This window comes from Oncorhynchus kisutch, linkage group LG19 (genome assembly GCF_002021735.2).
Source record: "Oncorhynchus kisutch isolate 150728-3 linkage group LG19, Okis_V2, whole genome shotgun sequence".
Taxonomy (NCBI): domain Eukaryota; kingdom Metazoa; phylum Chordata; class Actinopteri; order Salmoniformes; family Salmonidae; genus Oncorhynchus; species Oncorhynchus kisutch.
Window position 1 is genome coordinate 67202970 of NC_034192.2, and position 16557 is coordinate 67219526.

General features: G+C 47.9%; 1 protein-coding gene across 1 annotated transcript; it reads right to left on the reverse strand.

Annotated features, from left to right (window-relative positions):
* Window positions 1–3130: 3130 nt before the first annotated feature.
* LOC109884936 (uncharacterized) lies at window positions 3131–16408 on the reverse strand. The gene is made up of 11 exons (XM_031798088.1): window positions 16283–16408; window positions 15643–15756; window positions 14479–14687; window positions 11118–12141; window positions 10344–10799; window positions 9875–9974; window positions 7223–7371; window positions 6948–7060; window positions 6453–6542; window positions 4022–4144; window positions 3131–3757 (listed from the first exon to the last, which is right to left on the reverse strand). The coding sequence occupies exons 1-11, from the start codon at window positions 16341–16343 to the stop codon at window positions 3500–3502; spliced, it is 2697 nt and encodes an 898-aa protein (XP_031653948.1). The 5' UTR covers window positions 16344–16408; the 3' UTR covers window positions 3131–3499.
* Between the last annotated feature and the right edge of the window lie 149 nt (window positions 16409–16557).

Sequence of the window (16557 nt, forward strand, 5' to 3'; positions counted from 1 at the left end):
GGAGCAGTCAAACCCATTGTCAGGACTAGACCATTCAGGCTGATATGGGGAGCAGTCAAACCCATTGTCAGGACTAGACCATTCAGGCTGATATGGGGAGCATTAAACAGTCAAACCCATTGTCAGGACTAGACCATTCAGGCTGATATGGGGGGCAGTCAACCCATTGCCAGGACTAGACCATTCAGGCTGATATGGGGGGCATTAAACAGTCAAACCCATTGTCAGGACTAGACCATTCAGGCTGATATGGGGGGCATTAAACAGTCAAACCCATTGTCAGGACTAGACCATTCAAGCTGATATGGGGAGCATTAAACAGTCGACCCATTGTCAGGACTAGACCATTCAGGCTGATATGAGGAGCAGTCAAACCCATTGTCAGGACTAGACCATTCAAGCTGATATGGGGAGCATTAAACAGTCAACCCATTGTCAGGACTAGACCATTCAGGCTGATATGAGGAGCAGTCAAACCCATTGTCAGGACTAGACCATTCAGGCTGATATGGGGAGCAGTCAAACCCATTGTCATGAATAGACCATTCAGGCTGATATGGGGAGCAGTCAAACCCATTGTCAGGACTAGACCATTCAGGCTGATATGGGGAGCATTAAACAGTCAAACCCATTGTCAGGACTAGACCATTCAGGCTGATATGGGGAGCATTATACAGTCCAACCCATTGTCAGGACTAGACCATTCAGGCTGATATGAGGAGCAGTCAAACCCATTGTCAGGACTAGACCATTTAGGCTGATATGGGGGGCATTAAACAGTCCAACCCATTGTCAGGACTAGACCATTCAGGCTGATATGGGGAGCATTAAACAGTCAACCCATTGTCAGGACTAGACCATTCAGGCTGATATGGGGAGCAGTCAACCCATTGTCAGGACTAGACCATTCAGGCTGATATGGGGAGCAGTCAAACCCATTGTCATGACTAGACCATTCAACACACAACTAGAGATGTTATAATGTTAGGCTTTGGTTCAACCTTACCTAGAGGTGAAGACACTGACTGTACAAAACATTAAGAACACCTGCTCTTTCCATGTTAGACTGACCAGGTGAATCCAGTTGAAAGATACGATCTCTTATTGATGTCACCTGTTAAATCCACTTCAATCAGTGTAGATGGAGGGGAGGAGACGGGTTAAGGAAGGATTTTGAAACCTTGAGACAATTGAGACATGGATTGTGTACATGTGCCATTCAGGGGGTGAATGGGCAAGACCAAAGATTTAAGTCCCTTTTTAACAGAGGTAGTAGGTGCCAGGTGCACCGGTTTGAGTGTGTCAAGAACTGCAACGCTGCTGGGTTGTTCACTCAACTGTTTCCTGTGTGTATCAAGAATGGTCCACCACCCAAATGACATCCAGCTAACTTGACAACTGTGGGAAGCATTGGAGTCAACATGGGCCAGCATCCCTGTGGAACGCTTTAGATACTTTGTAGAGTCCATGCCCCGATGAATTGAGGCTGTTCTGAGGGCAAACGGAGGTGAAACTCAATATTAGCAAGGTGTTCCTAATGCTTTGTACACTCAGTGTTATCTGAGCTTAATCTAGCTCAAGGGAACTTGAATCGGGGAGGACGGGATCATAGTAATGAATGGAATGGTATCGAACACATACCATTTCAATCACTAAAATCCAGCCATTAGTATGAGCCGTCCTCCCCTCAGAGGTCGATATATTCTATCTAGAAGTGGATATATTCTATCTAGAGGTGGATATATTCTATCTAGAGGTGGATATATTGTCTCTAGAGGTGGATATATTCTATCTAGAGGTGGATATATTCTATCTAGAGGTGGATATATTCTATCTAGAGGTGGATATATTCTCTCTAGAGGTGGATATATTCTATCTAGAGGTGGATATATTCTATCTAGAGGTGGATATATTCTATCTAGAGGTGGATATATTCTATCTAGAGGTGGATATATTCTGTCTAGAGGTGGATATATTCTGTCTAGAGGTAGATATATCTAGAGTTGGATATATTCTATCTAGAGGTGGATATATTATATCTAGAGGTAGATATATTCTATCTAGAGGTTGATATATTCTGTCTAGAGGTGGTTATATTCTATCTAGAGGTGGATATATTCTATCTAGAGGTAGATATATCTAGAGTCGGATATATTCTATCTAGAGGTAGATATATCTAGAGGTGGATATATTATATCTAGAGGTGGATATATTATATCTAGAGGTGGATATATTATATCTAGAGGTGGATATATTCTATCTAGAGGTGGATATATTCTCTCTAGAGGTGGATATATTCTATCTAGAGGTGGATATATTATATCTAGAGGTGGATATATTCTATCTAGAGGTGGATATATTCTATCTAGAGGTGGATATATTCTGTCTAGAGGTGGATATATTCTATCTAGAGGGAGATATCTCTGAGGTTGATCCAATGAAAGGGTAGGTTAATATATTCTATCTAGAGGGAGATATCTCTGAGGTTGATCCAATGAAAGGGTAGGTTAATATATTCTATCTAGAGGGAGATATCTCTGAGGTTGATCCAATGAAAGGGTAGGTTAATATATTCAGTGATTAACAACACATCCTCTATCTGCATGTGTTCTATATTACATATGAACCAGTCCTGCCATCAACATAGGAATTGATATAATCATGGAAACGCAGTTGTCTATGTGACTAATAAGACAGCTACATAAGGGATTATTCCATTATTGTGTTGATGTGCAGACTGATATTCCATTATTGTGTTGATGTGCAGACTGATATTCCATTATTGTGTTGATGTGCAGACTGATATTCCATTATTGTGTTGATGTGCAGACTGATATTCCATTATTGTGTTGATGTGCAGACTGATATTCCATTATTGTGTTGATGTGCAGACTGATATTCCATTATTGTGTTGATGTGCAGACTGATATTCCATTATTGTGTTGATGTGCAGACTGATATTCCATTATTGTGTTGATGTGCAGACTGATATTCCATTATTGTGTTGATGTGCAGACTGATATTCCATTATTGTGTTGATGTGCAGACTGATATAACAATCTGAATATGGGATCGTTATTTAGGCTAATGCCTTTATGGATCCGCAAAGAAAATATGTTTCTTACATGAATTTGTGGATGGCAACAGGTTTCTTTAATACAACTCCATTACAGAGAACACAGTATGTATGTGACAACTATCTGTCTCCATAGCAACTGTAGAGTTACAACCCGAATACATAGTTAGAATGAACCCAATATTTACACAAGACACCGCTCTGTGGTGAGAGAAGGTTCTGTAATTACCAAACAGCAGAGAAAGAGATGTTGCCTTTAATATACATTTAAACATACATAAATACTGTTTGTCTTAAATATTCATTTCCTTGCTGTGTTGTGGTTATTCAGGGAACACCGCCTAATTTCCACCTAAAAAACATGAAAGCTAAAATAAGACAGTTTATGTTACACTTTCTACATGTTCTAAACTAAGACAGTAACTAAGAGTCTTCAGTAGTTGTCAGGACCCAGGGGCGGTAGCTTGGGGAGTCTGATGGATGTGGAGAGGTGTCTATGTAGGCAGGAGACTGGGTGGCTGGTGGAACTGGAGAGGATTCTGGGGACTGTGTATTGTGTTGTTCTGTGTGTCTCTGAGGGTCTGTCAGGTTAGGGCCAGGCTCTGTGAGGTCTGTTTCAAATCCAGGGTTTATCTGGCCATGGGAGTGCCTTTTCTGGATGTCTTCAAAGATCTGGAGCACCTGGCACACACACATAACAGAGGTGTTAGACACTACATATAGACAAGCATGCACACACACACACACAAACACACACACACACACACACACACACACACACACACACACACACACACACACACACACACACACACACACACACACACACACACACACACACACACACACACACACACACACACACACACACACACACACACACAATGAGGCCCACTCTGAAGAGTCCCTAACGCTAACCCCAGCCCTAACCTTAACCCTGTTTACCTGGGACTTGGGGATGAGGCCCACTCTGAAGAATCCAATATGGCCGCTCTCTATCTTGGTGCAGTCGACCACAGTGGAGGCACTGTTTTCAGGGGACGGCCCATCACACAACACACCATCCACCTAGACAGACAGAGAGAGATTGTTATCTGTGTCTCAGCTGGACCATCAGAACTAATCAAATCAAACTTATTTATAAAGCCCTTCGTACATCAGCTGATATCTCAAAGTGCTGTACAGAAACCCAGCCTAAAACCCCAAACAGCAAGCAATGCAGGTGTAGAACCACGGTTGCTAGGAAAAACTCCCTAGAAAGGCCAGAACCTAGGAAGAAACCTAGAGAGGAACCAGGCTCTGAGGGGTGGCCAGTCCTCTTCTGGCTGTACCGGGTGGAGAGGAACCAGGCTCTGAGGGGTGGCCAGTCCTCTTCTGGCTGTACCGGGTGGAGAGGAACCAGGCTCTGAGGGGTGGCCAGTCCTCTTCTGGCTGTGCCAGGTAGAGAGGAACCAGGCTCTGAGGGGTGGCCAGTCCTCTTCTGGCTGTACCGGGTGGAGAGGAACCAGGCTCTGAGGGGTGGCCAGTCCTCTTCTGGCTGTACCGGGTGGAGAGGAACCAGGCTCTGAGAGGTGGCCAGTCCTCTTCTGGCTGTACCGGGTGGAGAGGAACCAGGCTCTGAGGGGTGGCCAGTCCTCTTCTGGCTGTGCCAGGTAGAGAGGAACCAGGCTCTGAGGGGTGGCCAGTCCTCTTCTGGCTGTACCGGGTGGAGAGGAACCAGGCTCTGAGGGGTGGCCAGTCCTCTTCTGGCTGTACCGGGTGGAGAGGAACCAGGCTCTGAGGGGTGGCCAGTCCTCTTCTGGCTGTACCGGGTGGAGAGGAACCAGGCTCTGAGGGGTCGGCCAGTCCTCTTCTGGCTGTACCGGGTGGAGAGGAACCAGGCTCTGAGGGGTGGCCAGTCCTCTTCTGGCTGTGCCAGGTAGAGAGGAACCAGGCTCTGAGGGGTCGGCCAGTCCTCTTCTGGCTGTACCGGGTGGAGAGGAACCAGGCTCTGAGGGGTGGCCAGTCCTCTTCTGGCTGTACCGGGTGGAGAGGAACCAGGCTCTGAGGGGTGGCCAGTCCTCTTCTGGCTGTACCGGGTAGAGAGGAACCAGGCTCTGAGGGGTGGCCAGTCCTCTTCTGGCTGTACCGGGTAGAGAGGAACCAGGCTCTGAGGGGTGGCCAGTCCTCTTCTGGCTGTACCGGGTGGAGAGGAACCAGGCTCTGAGGGGTGGCCAGTCCTCTTCTGGCTGTGCCAGGTAGAGAGGAACCAGGCTCTGAGGGGTGGCCAGTCCTCTTCTGGCTGTACCGGGTAGAGAGGAACCAGGCTCTGAGGGGTGGCCAGTCCTCTTCTGGCTGTACTGGGTAGAGAGGAACCAGGCTCTGAGGGGTGGCCAGTCCTCTTCTGGCTGTACCGGGTAGAGAGGAACCAGGCTCTGAGGGGTGGCCAGTCCTCTTCTGGCTGTACCGGGTGGAGAGGAACCAGGCTCTGAGGGGTGGCCAGTCCTCTTCTGGCTGTGCCAGGTAGAGAGGAACCAGGCTCTGAGGGGTCGGCCAGTCCTCTTCTGGCTGTACCGGGTGGAGAGGAACCAGGCTCTGAGGGGTGGCCAGTCCTCTTCTGGCTGTACCGGGTGGAGAGGAACCAGGCTCTGAGGGGTGGCCAGTCCTCTTCTGGCTGTGCCAGGTGGAGAGGAACCAGGCTCTGAGGGGTGGCCAGTCCTCTTCTGGCTGTACCGGGTGGAGAGGAACCAGGCTCTGAGGGGTGGCCAGTCCTCTTCTGGCTGTACCGGGTGGAGAGGAACCAGGCTCTGAGGGGTGGCCAGTCCTCTTCTGGCTGTGCCAGGTGGAGAGGAACCAGGCTCTGAGGGGTGGCCAGTCCTCTTCTGGCTGTACCGGGTGGAGAGGAACCAGGCTCTGAGGGGTGGCCAGTCCTCTTCTGGCTGTACCGGGTGGAGAGGAACCAGGCTCTGAGGGGTCGGCCAGTCCTCTTCTGGCTGTACCAGGTAGAGAGGAACCAGGCTCTGAGGGGTGGCCAGTCCTCTTCTGGCTGTACCGGGTGGAGAGGAACCAGGCTCTGAGGGGTGGCCAGTCCTCTTCTGGCTGTGCCGGGTGGAGAGGAACCAGGCTCTGAGGGGTGGCCAGTCCTCATAGCCTACAGTAATACTACAGTAATATTGATATATGTGTCTTTAAATAAATAAATACATATTCTTTTGAAAGTATAGCTGTCAAGTGATTTGCATAAAGGAAGGGACCAGGAAATGTGGTCACAATGCAGTGGACTGATAACATACCATGTGTAGATATATTTCAGAAAATGTGGGCATAATCAGAATGTAAACAGGATCAGGACAAAAATATCTATGTTAGCGCCAGGTATAAACAAGGCTGTGGGCACCTTGTCTCCCAGCTTGGCGTACACCTGGTTGTGGTGTGTTGTGTCTGCTTCTCCTGTGGGGTTGGCTGACGTCACAGCGATGGGACCCACCTGCAGGGCAGAATAATGGGAAAGAATGGGAAGCATCTGTTAAGATATCCAATGACCACAAACCCTGGTCCCTGAGAGCTACAGAGGGTGAGCAGGCTTTTGTTCCAGCCCAGCACTAGGTCTATGATATGATCTCACCCGGTTGATAAGATGAGTAGTTACAACATAGTCTGGGTTCCTGATAGCTGCTCTAAGGGTTAGAGGTCAGGAGTTAGAGGTCAGGGTTAGAGGTCAGGGGTTAGAGGTCAGAGGTAAGGGGCAGGGGTGAGAGGTCAGGGGTTAGGGTTCGTACCAGGTTGATAAGATGAGTAGCTACTGCACAGTCTGGGTTCCTGATAGCTGCTCTGAGGGTTAGAGGTCAGAGGTAAGGGGCAGGGGTGAGAGGTCAGGGGTTAGGGTTCGTACCAGGTTGATAAGATGAGTAGCTACTGCACAGTCTGGGTTCCTGATAGCGATGCTCTGAGGGGTTCCAATGTGTTTAGCTGATTCCCCGAGACCAAACACCTCCATCCACGGGCCTGGTGGAAGAATACAGGACATACTCATCACAGTAACTCAAATAAACAAGACAACAACAACAACACATTGTCCAGAGCACACACACACACACACACACACACACACACACACACAGACACACACACACACACACACACAGTGTTAATAAATCACCCACTAACCCCTGGGTATGACCATGCTGATAGATGAGGGCCATGCAGCGCTCATGAAGTCCCAGAGCAGAGGAGACAGCAGGGATCTGACCGGTTCTAACTGGTTTATAGAGGAGACCCACAGAGACATGGGCCGGTCCTGGGCCTGCTGCTTACACCTAGAGGGAGAGACAGGAAGAGACAGGGAGAGACAGGGGGAGTCAGGAAGAGACAGGGAGAGACAGAGAGAGAGGGAGAGACAGGGAGAGATGGAGAGATAGGGAGAGACAGGGAAAGACAGGGAGAGACAGGGAGAGACAGAGAGAGACAGGGAGAGACGGAGAGAGAGGGAGAGACAGGGAGAGGGGCAGAGATAGGGAGAGACAGGGAGAGACAGAGAGAGAGGGAGAGACAGGGAGAGAGGGAGAGATAGGGAGAGACAGGGAGAGAGGGAGAGATAGGGAGAGACAGGGAGAGAGGGAGAGATAGGGAGAGACAGGGAGAGGGGCAGAGATAGGGAGAGACAGGGAGAGACAGAGAGAGAGGGAGAGACAGGGAGAGAGGGAGAGATAGGGAGAGACAGGGAGAGACAGAGAGAGAGGGAGAGACAGGGAGAGAGGGAGAGATAGGGAGAGACAGGGAGAGACAGGGAGAGACAACAGCTGTTGCTTCGTGAGGTAATGAATCTCTAGCTGAAAATACATAATCTAAATGATTGACAGTTGGTACTCAGCGGTCAGAAAAGCATGGCGTATTTACTTTGATGAACTACTGCAGTAGCAGCAGCTCTATAGACATGAGATGATGAACTACTGCAGTAGCAGCAGCTCTATAGACATGAGATGATGAACAAAATAAAGTCATCAAATAAAACGAATGTAATATACACAACTGAAATATTTAATTAAAGTAAAGTAACATTAATAAATAATAGGGGTTGGCTCAGCACTACTGTCTATAGGTGTTGGCTCAGCACTACTGTCTATAGGTGTTGGCTCAGCACTACTGTCTATAGGGGTTGGCTCAGTACTACTGTCTATAGGGGTTGGCTCAGTACTACTGTCTATAGGGGTTGGCTCAGTATTACTGTCTATAGGGGTTGGCTCAGCATTACTGTCTATAGGGGTTGGCTCAGCACTACTGTCTATAGGTGTTGGCTCAGCACTACTGTCTATAGGTGTTGGCTCAGCACTACTGTCTATAGGGGTTGGCTCAGTACTACTGTCTATAGGGGTTGGCTCAGTATTACTGTCTATAGGGGTTGGCTCAGCATTACTGTCTATAGGGGTTGGCTCAGCACTACTGTCTATAGGTGTTGGCTCAGCACTACTATCTATAGGGGTTGGCTCAGTACTACTGTCTATAGGGGTTGGCTCAGTATTACCGTCTATAGGGGTTGGCTCAGTACTACTGTCTATAGGGGGTGGCTCAGTACTACTGTCTATAGAGGTTGGCTCAGTACTACTGTCTATAGGTGTTGGCTCAGCACTACTCTCTATAGGGGTTGCCTCAGTACTACTGTCTATAGGGGTTGGCTCAGTATTACCATCTATAGGGGTTGGCTCAGTACTACTGTCTATAGGGGTTGGCTCAGTACTACTGTCTATAGGGGTTGGCTCAGCATTACTGTCTATAGGGGTTGGCTCAGCATTACTGTCTATAGGGGTTGGCTCAGTACTACTGTCTATAGAGGTTGGCTCAGTACTACTGTCTATAGGTGTTGGCTCAGCACTACTCTCTATAGGGGTTGCCTCAGTACTACTGTCTATAGGGGTTGGCTCAGTATTACCATCTATAGGGGTTGGCTCAGTACTACTGTCTATAGGGGTTGGCTCAGTACTACTGTCTATAGGGGTTGGCTCAGCATTACTGTCTATAGGGGTTGGCTCAGCATTACTGTCTATAGGGGTTGGCTCAGTACTACTGTCTATAGGGGTTGGCTCAGCACTACTCTCTATAGGGGTTGGCTCAGCATTACTGTTTATAGGGGTTGGCTCAGCACTACTCTCTGTAGGTGTTGGCTCTGCATTACTGTCTATAGGGGTTGGCTCAGTACTACTGTCTTTAGGGGTTGGCTCAGTACTACTCTCTATAGGTGTTGGCTCAGCATTACTGTCTATAGGGGTTGGCTCAGTACCACTGTCTATAGGGGTTGGCTCAGTATTACTGTCTATAGGGGTTGGCTCAGTACTACTGTCTATAGGGGTTGGCTCAGTACTACTGTCTATAGGGGTTGGCTCAGTACTACTGTCTATAGGGGTTGGCTCAGTACTACTCTCTATAGGGGTTGGCTCAGCACTACTGTCTATAGGTGTTGGCTCAACATTACTGTCTATAGGGGTTGGCTCAGTACTACTGTCTATAGGGGTTGGCTCAGTACTACTGTCTATAGGGGTTGGCTCAGTATTACTGTCTATAGGTGTTGGCTCAGTACTACTGTCTATAGGGGTTGGCTCAGTATTACTGTCTATAGGGGTTGGCTCAGTATTACTGTCTATAGGGGTTGGCTCAGTACTACTGTCTATAGGGGTTGGCTCAGTACTACTGTCTATAGGGGTGACAAAGGGTTTGGAGAGGCAGTTTAAACCTTTCTGGGACCTGCCTACCACTATGCAGTATTGTGAGTACAAAGTTTATTCATCCACTGAGATGCATATGGGCCTAGTAAGCAGTGTAACTCACCTGTATGCCTTCTCCACAGCCTCAGGTCTGTTACAGGCTGCCACCAGTACATAGACTGTGTCAGTGGGCATCCCACATATACCCCCACTCTTCATGATCTCTGGAGACAGACAGACACAGACTTAGGCTTCTTGTTACAGTATCAGGCTTCGTGTTACAGTATCAGGGTTCATGTGAGACAGAGAGACAGAGAGACAGAGAGAGAGAGAGAGAGAGAGAGAGAGACAGAGAGACAAGGAGAGAGAGAGAGAGACAGAGAGAGAGAGAGAGAGAGAGAGAGAGAGAGAGAGAGAGAGAGAGAGAGAGAGAGAGAGAGAGAGAGAGAGAGAGACAGAGAGCGAGAGAGAGACAGAGACAGAGACAGAGAGAGAGAGAGAGAGAAACAATAGGACCCTGAGGTCTAAAGCAGTCCACTAAGGGAATAGGGTGCCATTTGGGACAGACACCAGGTTAGTTGCCTCCCTCTTACCTGCTATCTGGTGAACAGCGGTGGCCTTGCGTGCCGGGACATGTGGACAGGTGTCCCGCCCTCCTCCTCCTTCCCCGCTCAGCCTAACCAGGGCCCTTCCCAGGGGCAACTGGGGGGTCAGGAAGGTCATGTTGAACAGACCAGACAGGAAGCAGTAGAAAGACACCAGGCCGAACACGATAGACACGCCGATATCGTACCCATAAGGCAGTGCTCCGACGGCATCCAGCAGAAAGGAGATGATAATGAGGTGAAAGGTCGCGGCGTAGAGGAACCAGGCTATGTTCAGGAACAGAGCTCCCACCGTCACCAGACTGTTGAACAACAGGAAGCTGATGATGCCGACCGCTACGTTGAAACCTCGGGTGTCACCGTAGAGACCTCCGTACCGCGTCAGCCCCCAGACAGACCACATGACACCGTACAGGATGAATGCCGTGCTCTCCAGTGTCTTACCTACGGTACCGGAAATGAACACGGTGAAAATGTGTTGGATATACAATAATCACACGAACAGAACAAATATTGAATTGTAACATGTCCTCGGATGGGTCCACAGTGTCTCCTGACCCCTCCTGTCTCAGCCTCCAGTATTTATGCTGCAGTAGTTTATGTGTCGGGGGGCTAGGGTCAGTTTGTTATATCTGGAGCACTTGCTGTTTGGGGTTTTAGGCTGGGTTTCTGTAGAGCACTTTGAGATATCAGCTGATGTACGAAGGGCTATATAAATACATTTGATTTGATTTGAACATGTTAATAATGCACGGGTCTTACCTCGGGAGAAGGCTACAGAGCCAACCAGCAACTGTAGGATGCCCCCAGCCACCACAGTCCAAGGGAGCACCAGCACAGCCAGCGGGTCCCGCTCCTCCACGGACGACGTGATGGAGAAGGCAGCGAGCACGGAGCAGGCGTGGCCCAACACCTCGGCGTCAGCATACCTGGAGTAGCCCAGGTAAGGGTCGTGGAGCTGTCTGTCACGGGGGCGGAGCGTCAGGTTGCTGACACGCATCACCAAAGCCTTGAACATGCCCTCCCCTGTAGGGATCCTATTGGCTAACATGTTGTAGGAGGTGACCAGTAGCATCACAGCTGACACGACAAAGATTGCTGCCTGTACACCCTGCGCCCCGGCCTGGAAGGACAGGGATGGCTGCGCGGCGAGGGCGATGGTATACGCTACGAAGAACAGCTGATACAGACCCTCAGCTAGACTCTTCTGACAACTGAACAGAGCCAGGATGAAGAACAGAACAGAGAAGACAACGGGGAAGGGGACTGGGGAGGAGGGGAGGATGGAGAAGGAGGGAGCTGTGAGGAGAGCGCTGTAGCCCTCAGTGAAGTGTAGGATGGAGGTGAAGCCATAGAAGGTGGCTGTCAGAGAGTCCATGGCCCTGTAGGAGAGGACACACACCCCCAGCTGGAATACAGCAGCCGTCCATAGCCAGGGGACGTGACCCGCAGAGAGCTGAGGAACCACGGCCAGTAGGGGGCAGGCTAACACACTGGCAGACAGGAGGTTCATCACCAGGCCTACAGGTACCACGTCGTTACAGTCCTCTGGACCTCTGACCCCCTGACCCCCAGCCCTCCTCTTCTTCAGCCGTGTCCCAGGAGCCTCCACTCTACCTCGGGTGATAAAGGAGAGCAGGCGGCCACAGCCGAAGTACGCCCCCACCAGAGTGACCAGCAGGTAGCAGGCGGCGGTGGCAGACTGGCCGAAGCTCGGGGAGGAGAGACCGGCGATTTGATGCCCACAAGCCAGACTGATAGAGAGGGTGATGATAAAGAAGACCACCTACAATACAACAATACAATATAACAATACAATATAACAATACAACATAACAATACAATATAACTATACAATATAACAATAAGGTACAATATAACAATACAATACTACAAATACAATATAACAATACAATATAACAATAAGGTACAATATAACAATACAATACTACAAATACAATATAACTATACAATACAACAACAAATAACAATAAAACACAACAACACAATACCATACAATAATACAAATGATATGGTCTATATGTGTATTTGTATTTATTATGGATTCCATTGCCAAGGCAGCAGCAACTCTTCCTGGGGTTTATTATGGGTCCCCATTAGTTCCTGCCAAGGCAGCAGCTACTCTTCCTGGGGTTTATTATGGATCCCCATTAGTTCCTGCCAAGGCAGCAGCAACTCTTCCTGGGGTTTATTATGGGTCCCCATTAGTTCCTGCCAAGGCAGCAGCAACTCTTCCTGGGGTTTATTATGGATCCCCATTAGTTCCTGTCAAGGCAGCAGCTACTCTTCCTGGGGTTTATTATGGATCCTCATTAGTTCCTGCCAAGGCAGCAGCTACTCTTCCTGGGGTTTATTATGGACCCCCATTAGTTCCTGCCAAGGCAGCAGCTACTCTTCCTGGGGTTTATTATGGACCCCCATTAGTTCCTGCCAAGGCAGCAGCTACTCTTCCTGGGGTTTATTATGGATCCCCATTAGTTCTGCTAAGGCAGCAGCTACTCTTCCTGGGGTTTATTATGGATCCCCATTAGTTCCTACACCAAGGCAGCAGCTACTCTTCCTGGGGTTTATTATGGATCCCCATTAGTTCTGCCAAGGCAGCAGCTACTCTTCCTGGGGTTTATTATGGATCCCCATTAGTTCTGCTAAGGCAGCAGCTACTACACCTGGGGTTTATTATGGATCCCCATTAGTTCTGCCAAGGCAGCAGCTACTGTACCTGGGGTTTATTATGGATCCCCATTAGTTCTGCCAAGGCAGCAGCTACTGTACCTGGGGTTTATTATGGATCCCCATTAGTTCTGCCAAGGCAGCAGCTACTCTACCTGGGGTTTATTATGGATCCCCATTAGTTCTGCCAAGGCAGCAGCTACTGTACCTGGGGTTTATTATGGATCCCCATTAGTTCTGCCAAGGCAGCAGCTACTATACCTGGGGTTTATTATGGATCCCCATTAGTTCTGCCAAGGCAGCAGCTACTGTACCTGGGGTTTATTATGGATCCCCATTAGTTCTGCCAAGGCAGCAGCTACTGTACCTGGGGTTTATTATGGATCCCCATTAGTTCTGCCAAGGCAGCAGCTACTGTACCTGGGGTTTATTATGGATCCCCATTAGTTCTGCCAAGGCAGCAGCTACTGTACCTGGGGTTTATTATGGATCCCCATTAGTTCTACCAAGGCAGCAGCTACTCTACCTGGGGTTTATTATGGATCCCCATTAGTTCTGCTAAGGCAGCAGCTACTCTACCTGGGGTTTATTATGGATCCCCATTAGTTCTGCTAAGGCAGCAGCTACTCTACCTGGGGTTTATTATGGATCCCCATTAGTTCTACCAGGGCAGCAGCTACTCTACCTGGGGTTTATTATGGATCCCCATTAGTTCTACCAGGGCAGCAGCTACTCTACCTGGGGTTTATTATGGATCCCCATTAGTTCTACCAGGGCAGCAGCTACTCTACCTGGGGTTTATTATGGATCCCCATTAGTTCCTGCTAAGGCAGCAGCTACTCTACCTGGGGTTTATTATGGATCCCCATTAGTTCCTGCTAAGGCAGCAGCTACTCTACCTGGGGTTTATTATGGATCCCCATTAGTTCCTGTCAAGGCAGCAGCTACTCTACCTGGGGTTTATTATGGATCCCCATTAGTTCCTGCTAAGGCAGCAGCTACTCTACCTGGGGTTTATTATGGATCCCCATTAGTTCCTGTCAAGGCAGCAGCTACTCTTCCTGGGGTTTATTATGGATCCCCATTAGTTCTACCAAGGCAGCAGCTACTCTTCCTGGGGTTTATTATGGATCCCCATTAGTTCCTACCAGGGCAGCAGCTACTCTACCTGGGGTTCAGCAAAAATGTAAAAATGTAAAAACATTATTACAGTGAATAACAGACATTTTACTTTGGGTTGCCAAATTCCAGTAACTTCCCAAAAATGTCCCAGTTTACAGAAATCCTGATTGGAAGATTCCTGGAATTGCAAGGGCATAAGCAGAAAGTCCAGGAATCCTTTAACCAGGATTTCTGGAAAACCACAGAGTTTTTGGAAAGTTACGAGAATTTTTGAAACCTACTTCCCCCCCAGATAGCACACATTACACACCTCTCTCTGGAAGAGCGAGACTATAGCCAGGATGAGGAGGGCCAGGGTGAAGGCTGCAAGACCAGGGACCAGAGAGGTCCTCAGCTCTGTGGCCCCCAACACCCTCTCCCCAACCAGCAGGTAGACCAGGCCGGATCCACCCCAAAGGGCCGACACTGTCAGACACACACTGGAGAACAAACGGGACTGGGACAAGCTGCGTCGCACACCTGGTGGGAGGGAGGGAGGGAGGGGGGGTATGGAATAGTTGTTTATGTCTAGCTGAAACAGTAGGTAGGGCACCAGAGTAGGGTTATTATGGGTAATAAACAGTTGGTAGTCTACCAGAGTAAGGTTATTATTGGTAATAAACAGTAGGTAGTCCACCAGAGTAGGGTTATTATGAGTAATATACAGTAGGTAGTCTACCAGAGTAGGGTTATTATTGGTAATAAACAGTAGGTAGTCTACCAGAGTAGGGTTATTATGAGTAATATACAGTAGGTAGTCTACCAGAGTAGGGTTATTATGAGTAATATACAGTAGGTAGTCTACCAGAGTAGGGTTATTATGAGTAATATACAGTAGGTAGTCTACCAGAGTAGGGTTATTATGGGTAATAAACAGTAGGTAGTCTACCAGAGTAGGGTTATTATTGGTAATAAACAGTAGGTAGTCTACCAGAGTAGGGTTATTATGAGTAATATACAGTAGGTAGTCTACCAGAGTAGGGTTATTATGAGTAATATACAGTAGGTAGTCTACCAGAGTAGGGTTATTATTGGTAATATACAGTAGGTAGTCTACCAGAGTAGGGTTATTATTAGTAATATACAGTAGGTAGTCTACCAGAGTAGGGTTATTATGGGTAATAAACAGTAGGTAGGGTACCAGAGTAGGGTTATTATGAGTAATATACAGTAGGTAGTCTACCAGAGTAGGGTTATTATGAGTAATATACAGTAGGTAGTCTACCAGAGTAGGGTTATTATTGGTAATATACAGTAGGTAGTCTACCAGAGTAGGGTTATTATTAGTAATATACAGTAGGTAGTCTACCAGAGTAGGGTTATTATTGGTAATAAACAGTAGGTAGTCCACCAGAGTAGGGTTATTATGAGTAATATACAGTAGGTAGTCTACCAGAGTAGGGTTATTATGGGTAATAAACAGTAGGTAGGGTACCAGAGTAGGCCAAGAGGGCAGCGATGATAAGCAGTAGAACCCCCAGTGCAGTATGGGGGATGAGGGATTTTTCAGGAGAGCTGCCATAGTTATTCACCAGCAGCAGTAGAGAACCTGCAGGGTTCAACAACAGGTCAGAAGACATCAGGCTTCAGACCACACAAACTCACACAAAAAAACCATTGTTTGACAAGAAGCCATGAACACAGAGCCATATTCGCCCTCTATTGGCCAAGTTTCTGTACTGCAACTTGCCGATGCTCCTGACCACTCTCCCTCACATCTCTTATGAAGTGTATTTTGAGAATCAGCCTGCATTCATGTACAACATCATACAATATTTTATGAGACCTATAAGGATCATCAAAATAAAGGAAAATAAGATAACGACATTAAAAAAGCCCCACTCTATTTTTGGATCAAATATATTCGAGTGGGATCTAACTGTTGTTATCTTATTTACTCTGTATTTTCATTGTCGGGGACCATGCCAAGTATTGTTTTTATGATCAACTTCTCATTGCTTCATCAACTCAATAATATATTTATTTTACAATATATTTCAATCGCAAGACACGGCTAATTATTTGAAAGGTTTTAGGCGATATAAAAAGTAGAACCGATCTAAATGTTCACTCACCGCCGGAGATACCGAGGATGCCCACGGAGAAATGAAGCGATTCTGCCTCGAGCTCAGCCATCACCGGAGTGTCTAATGCACGCGCCACGGAGCGCTCTGAGGTTATAAATGCTGTCCGGTGATCTTACGTCATTCTCTCTACTTGTTACAGGATATGGCGCGGTGATTCACCCAAGTGACGCTTCTGATACCTCTCACCAAGTCACCCAACTTCTTCCTAGGGCCTTAAAATAAGGCCATTAATTATTAACATGGACTGACAATGGAGAGGTAAT

Bases quoted from the DNA above. Each gene is read 5' to 3' on its own strand.
- LOC109884936 (XM_031798088.1), bottom strand. From the start codon at position 16,343: ATGGCTGAGCTCGAGGCAGAATCGCTTCATTTCTCCGTGGGCATCCTC. The intron at 10,800-11,117 runs GTAAGACCCGTG...CCGGTACCGTAG, and splicing joins CTCTGTAGCCTTCTCCCGAG to GTAAGACACTGGAGAGCACG. The intron at 4,145-6,452 runs GTGCCCACAGCC...CTGTCTGTCTAG, and splicing joins ACGCCAAGCTGGGAGACAAG to GTGGATGGTGTGTTGTGTGA.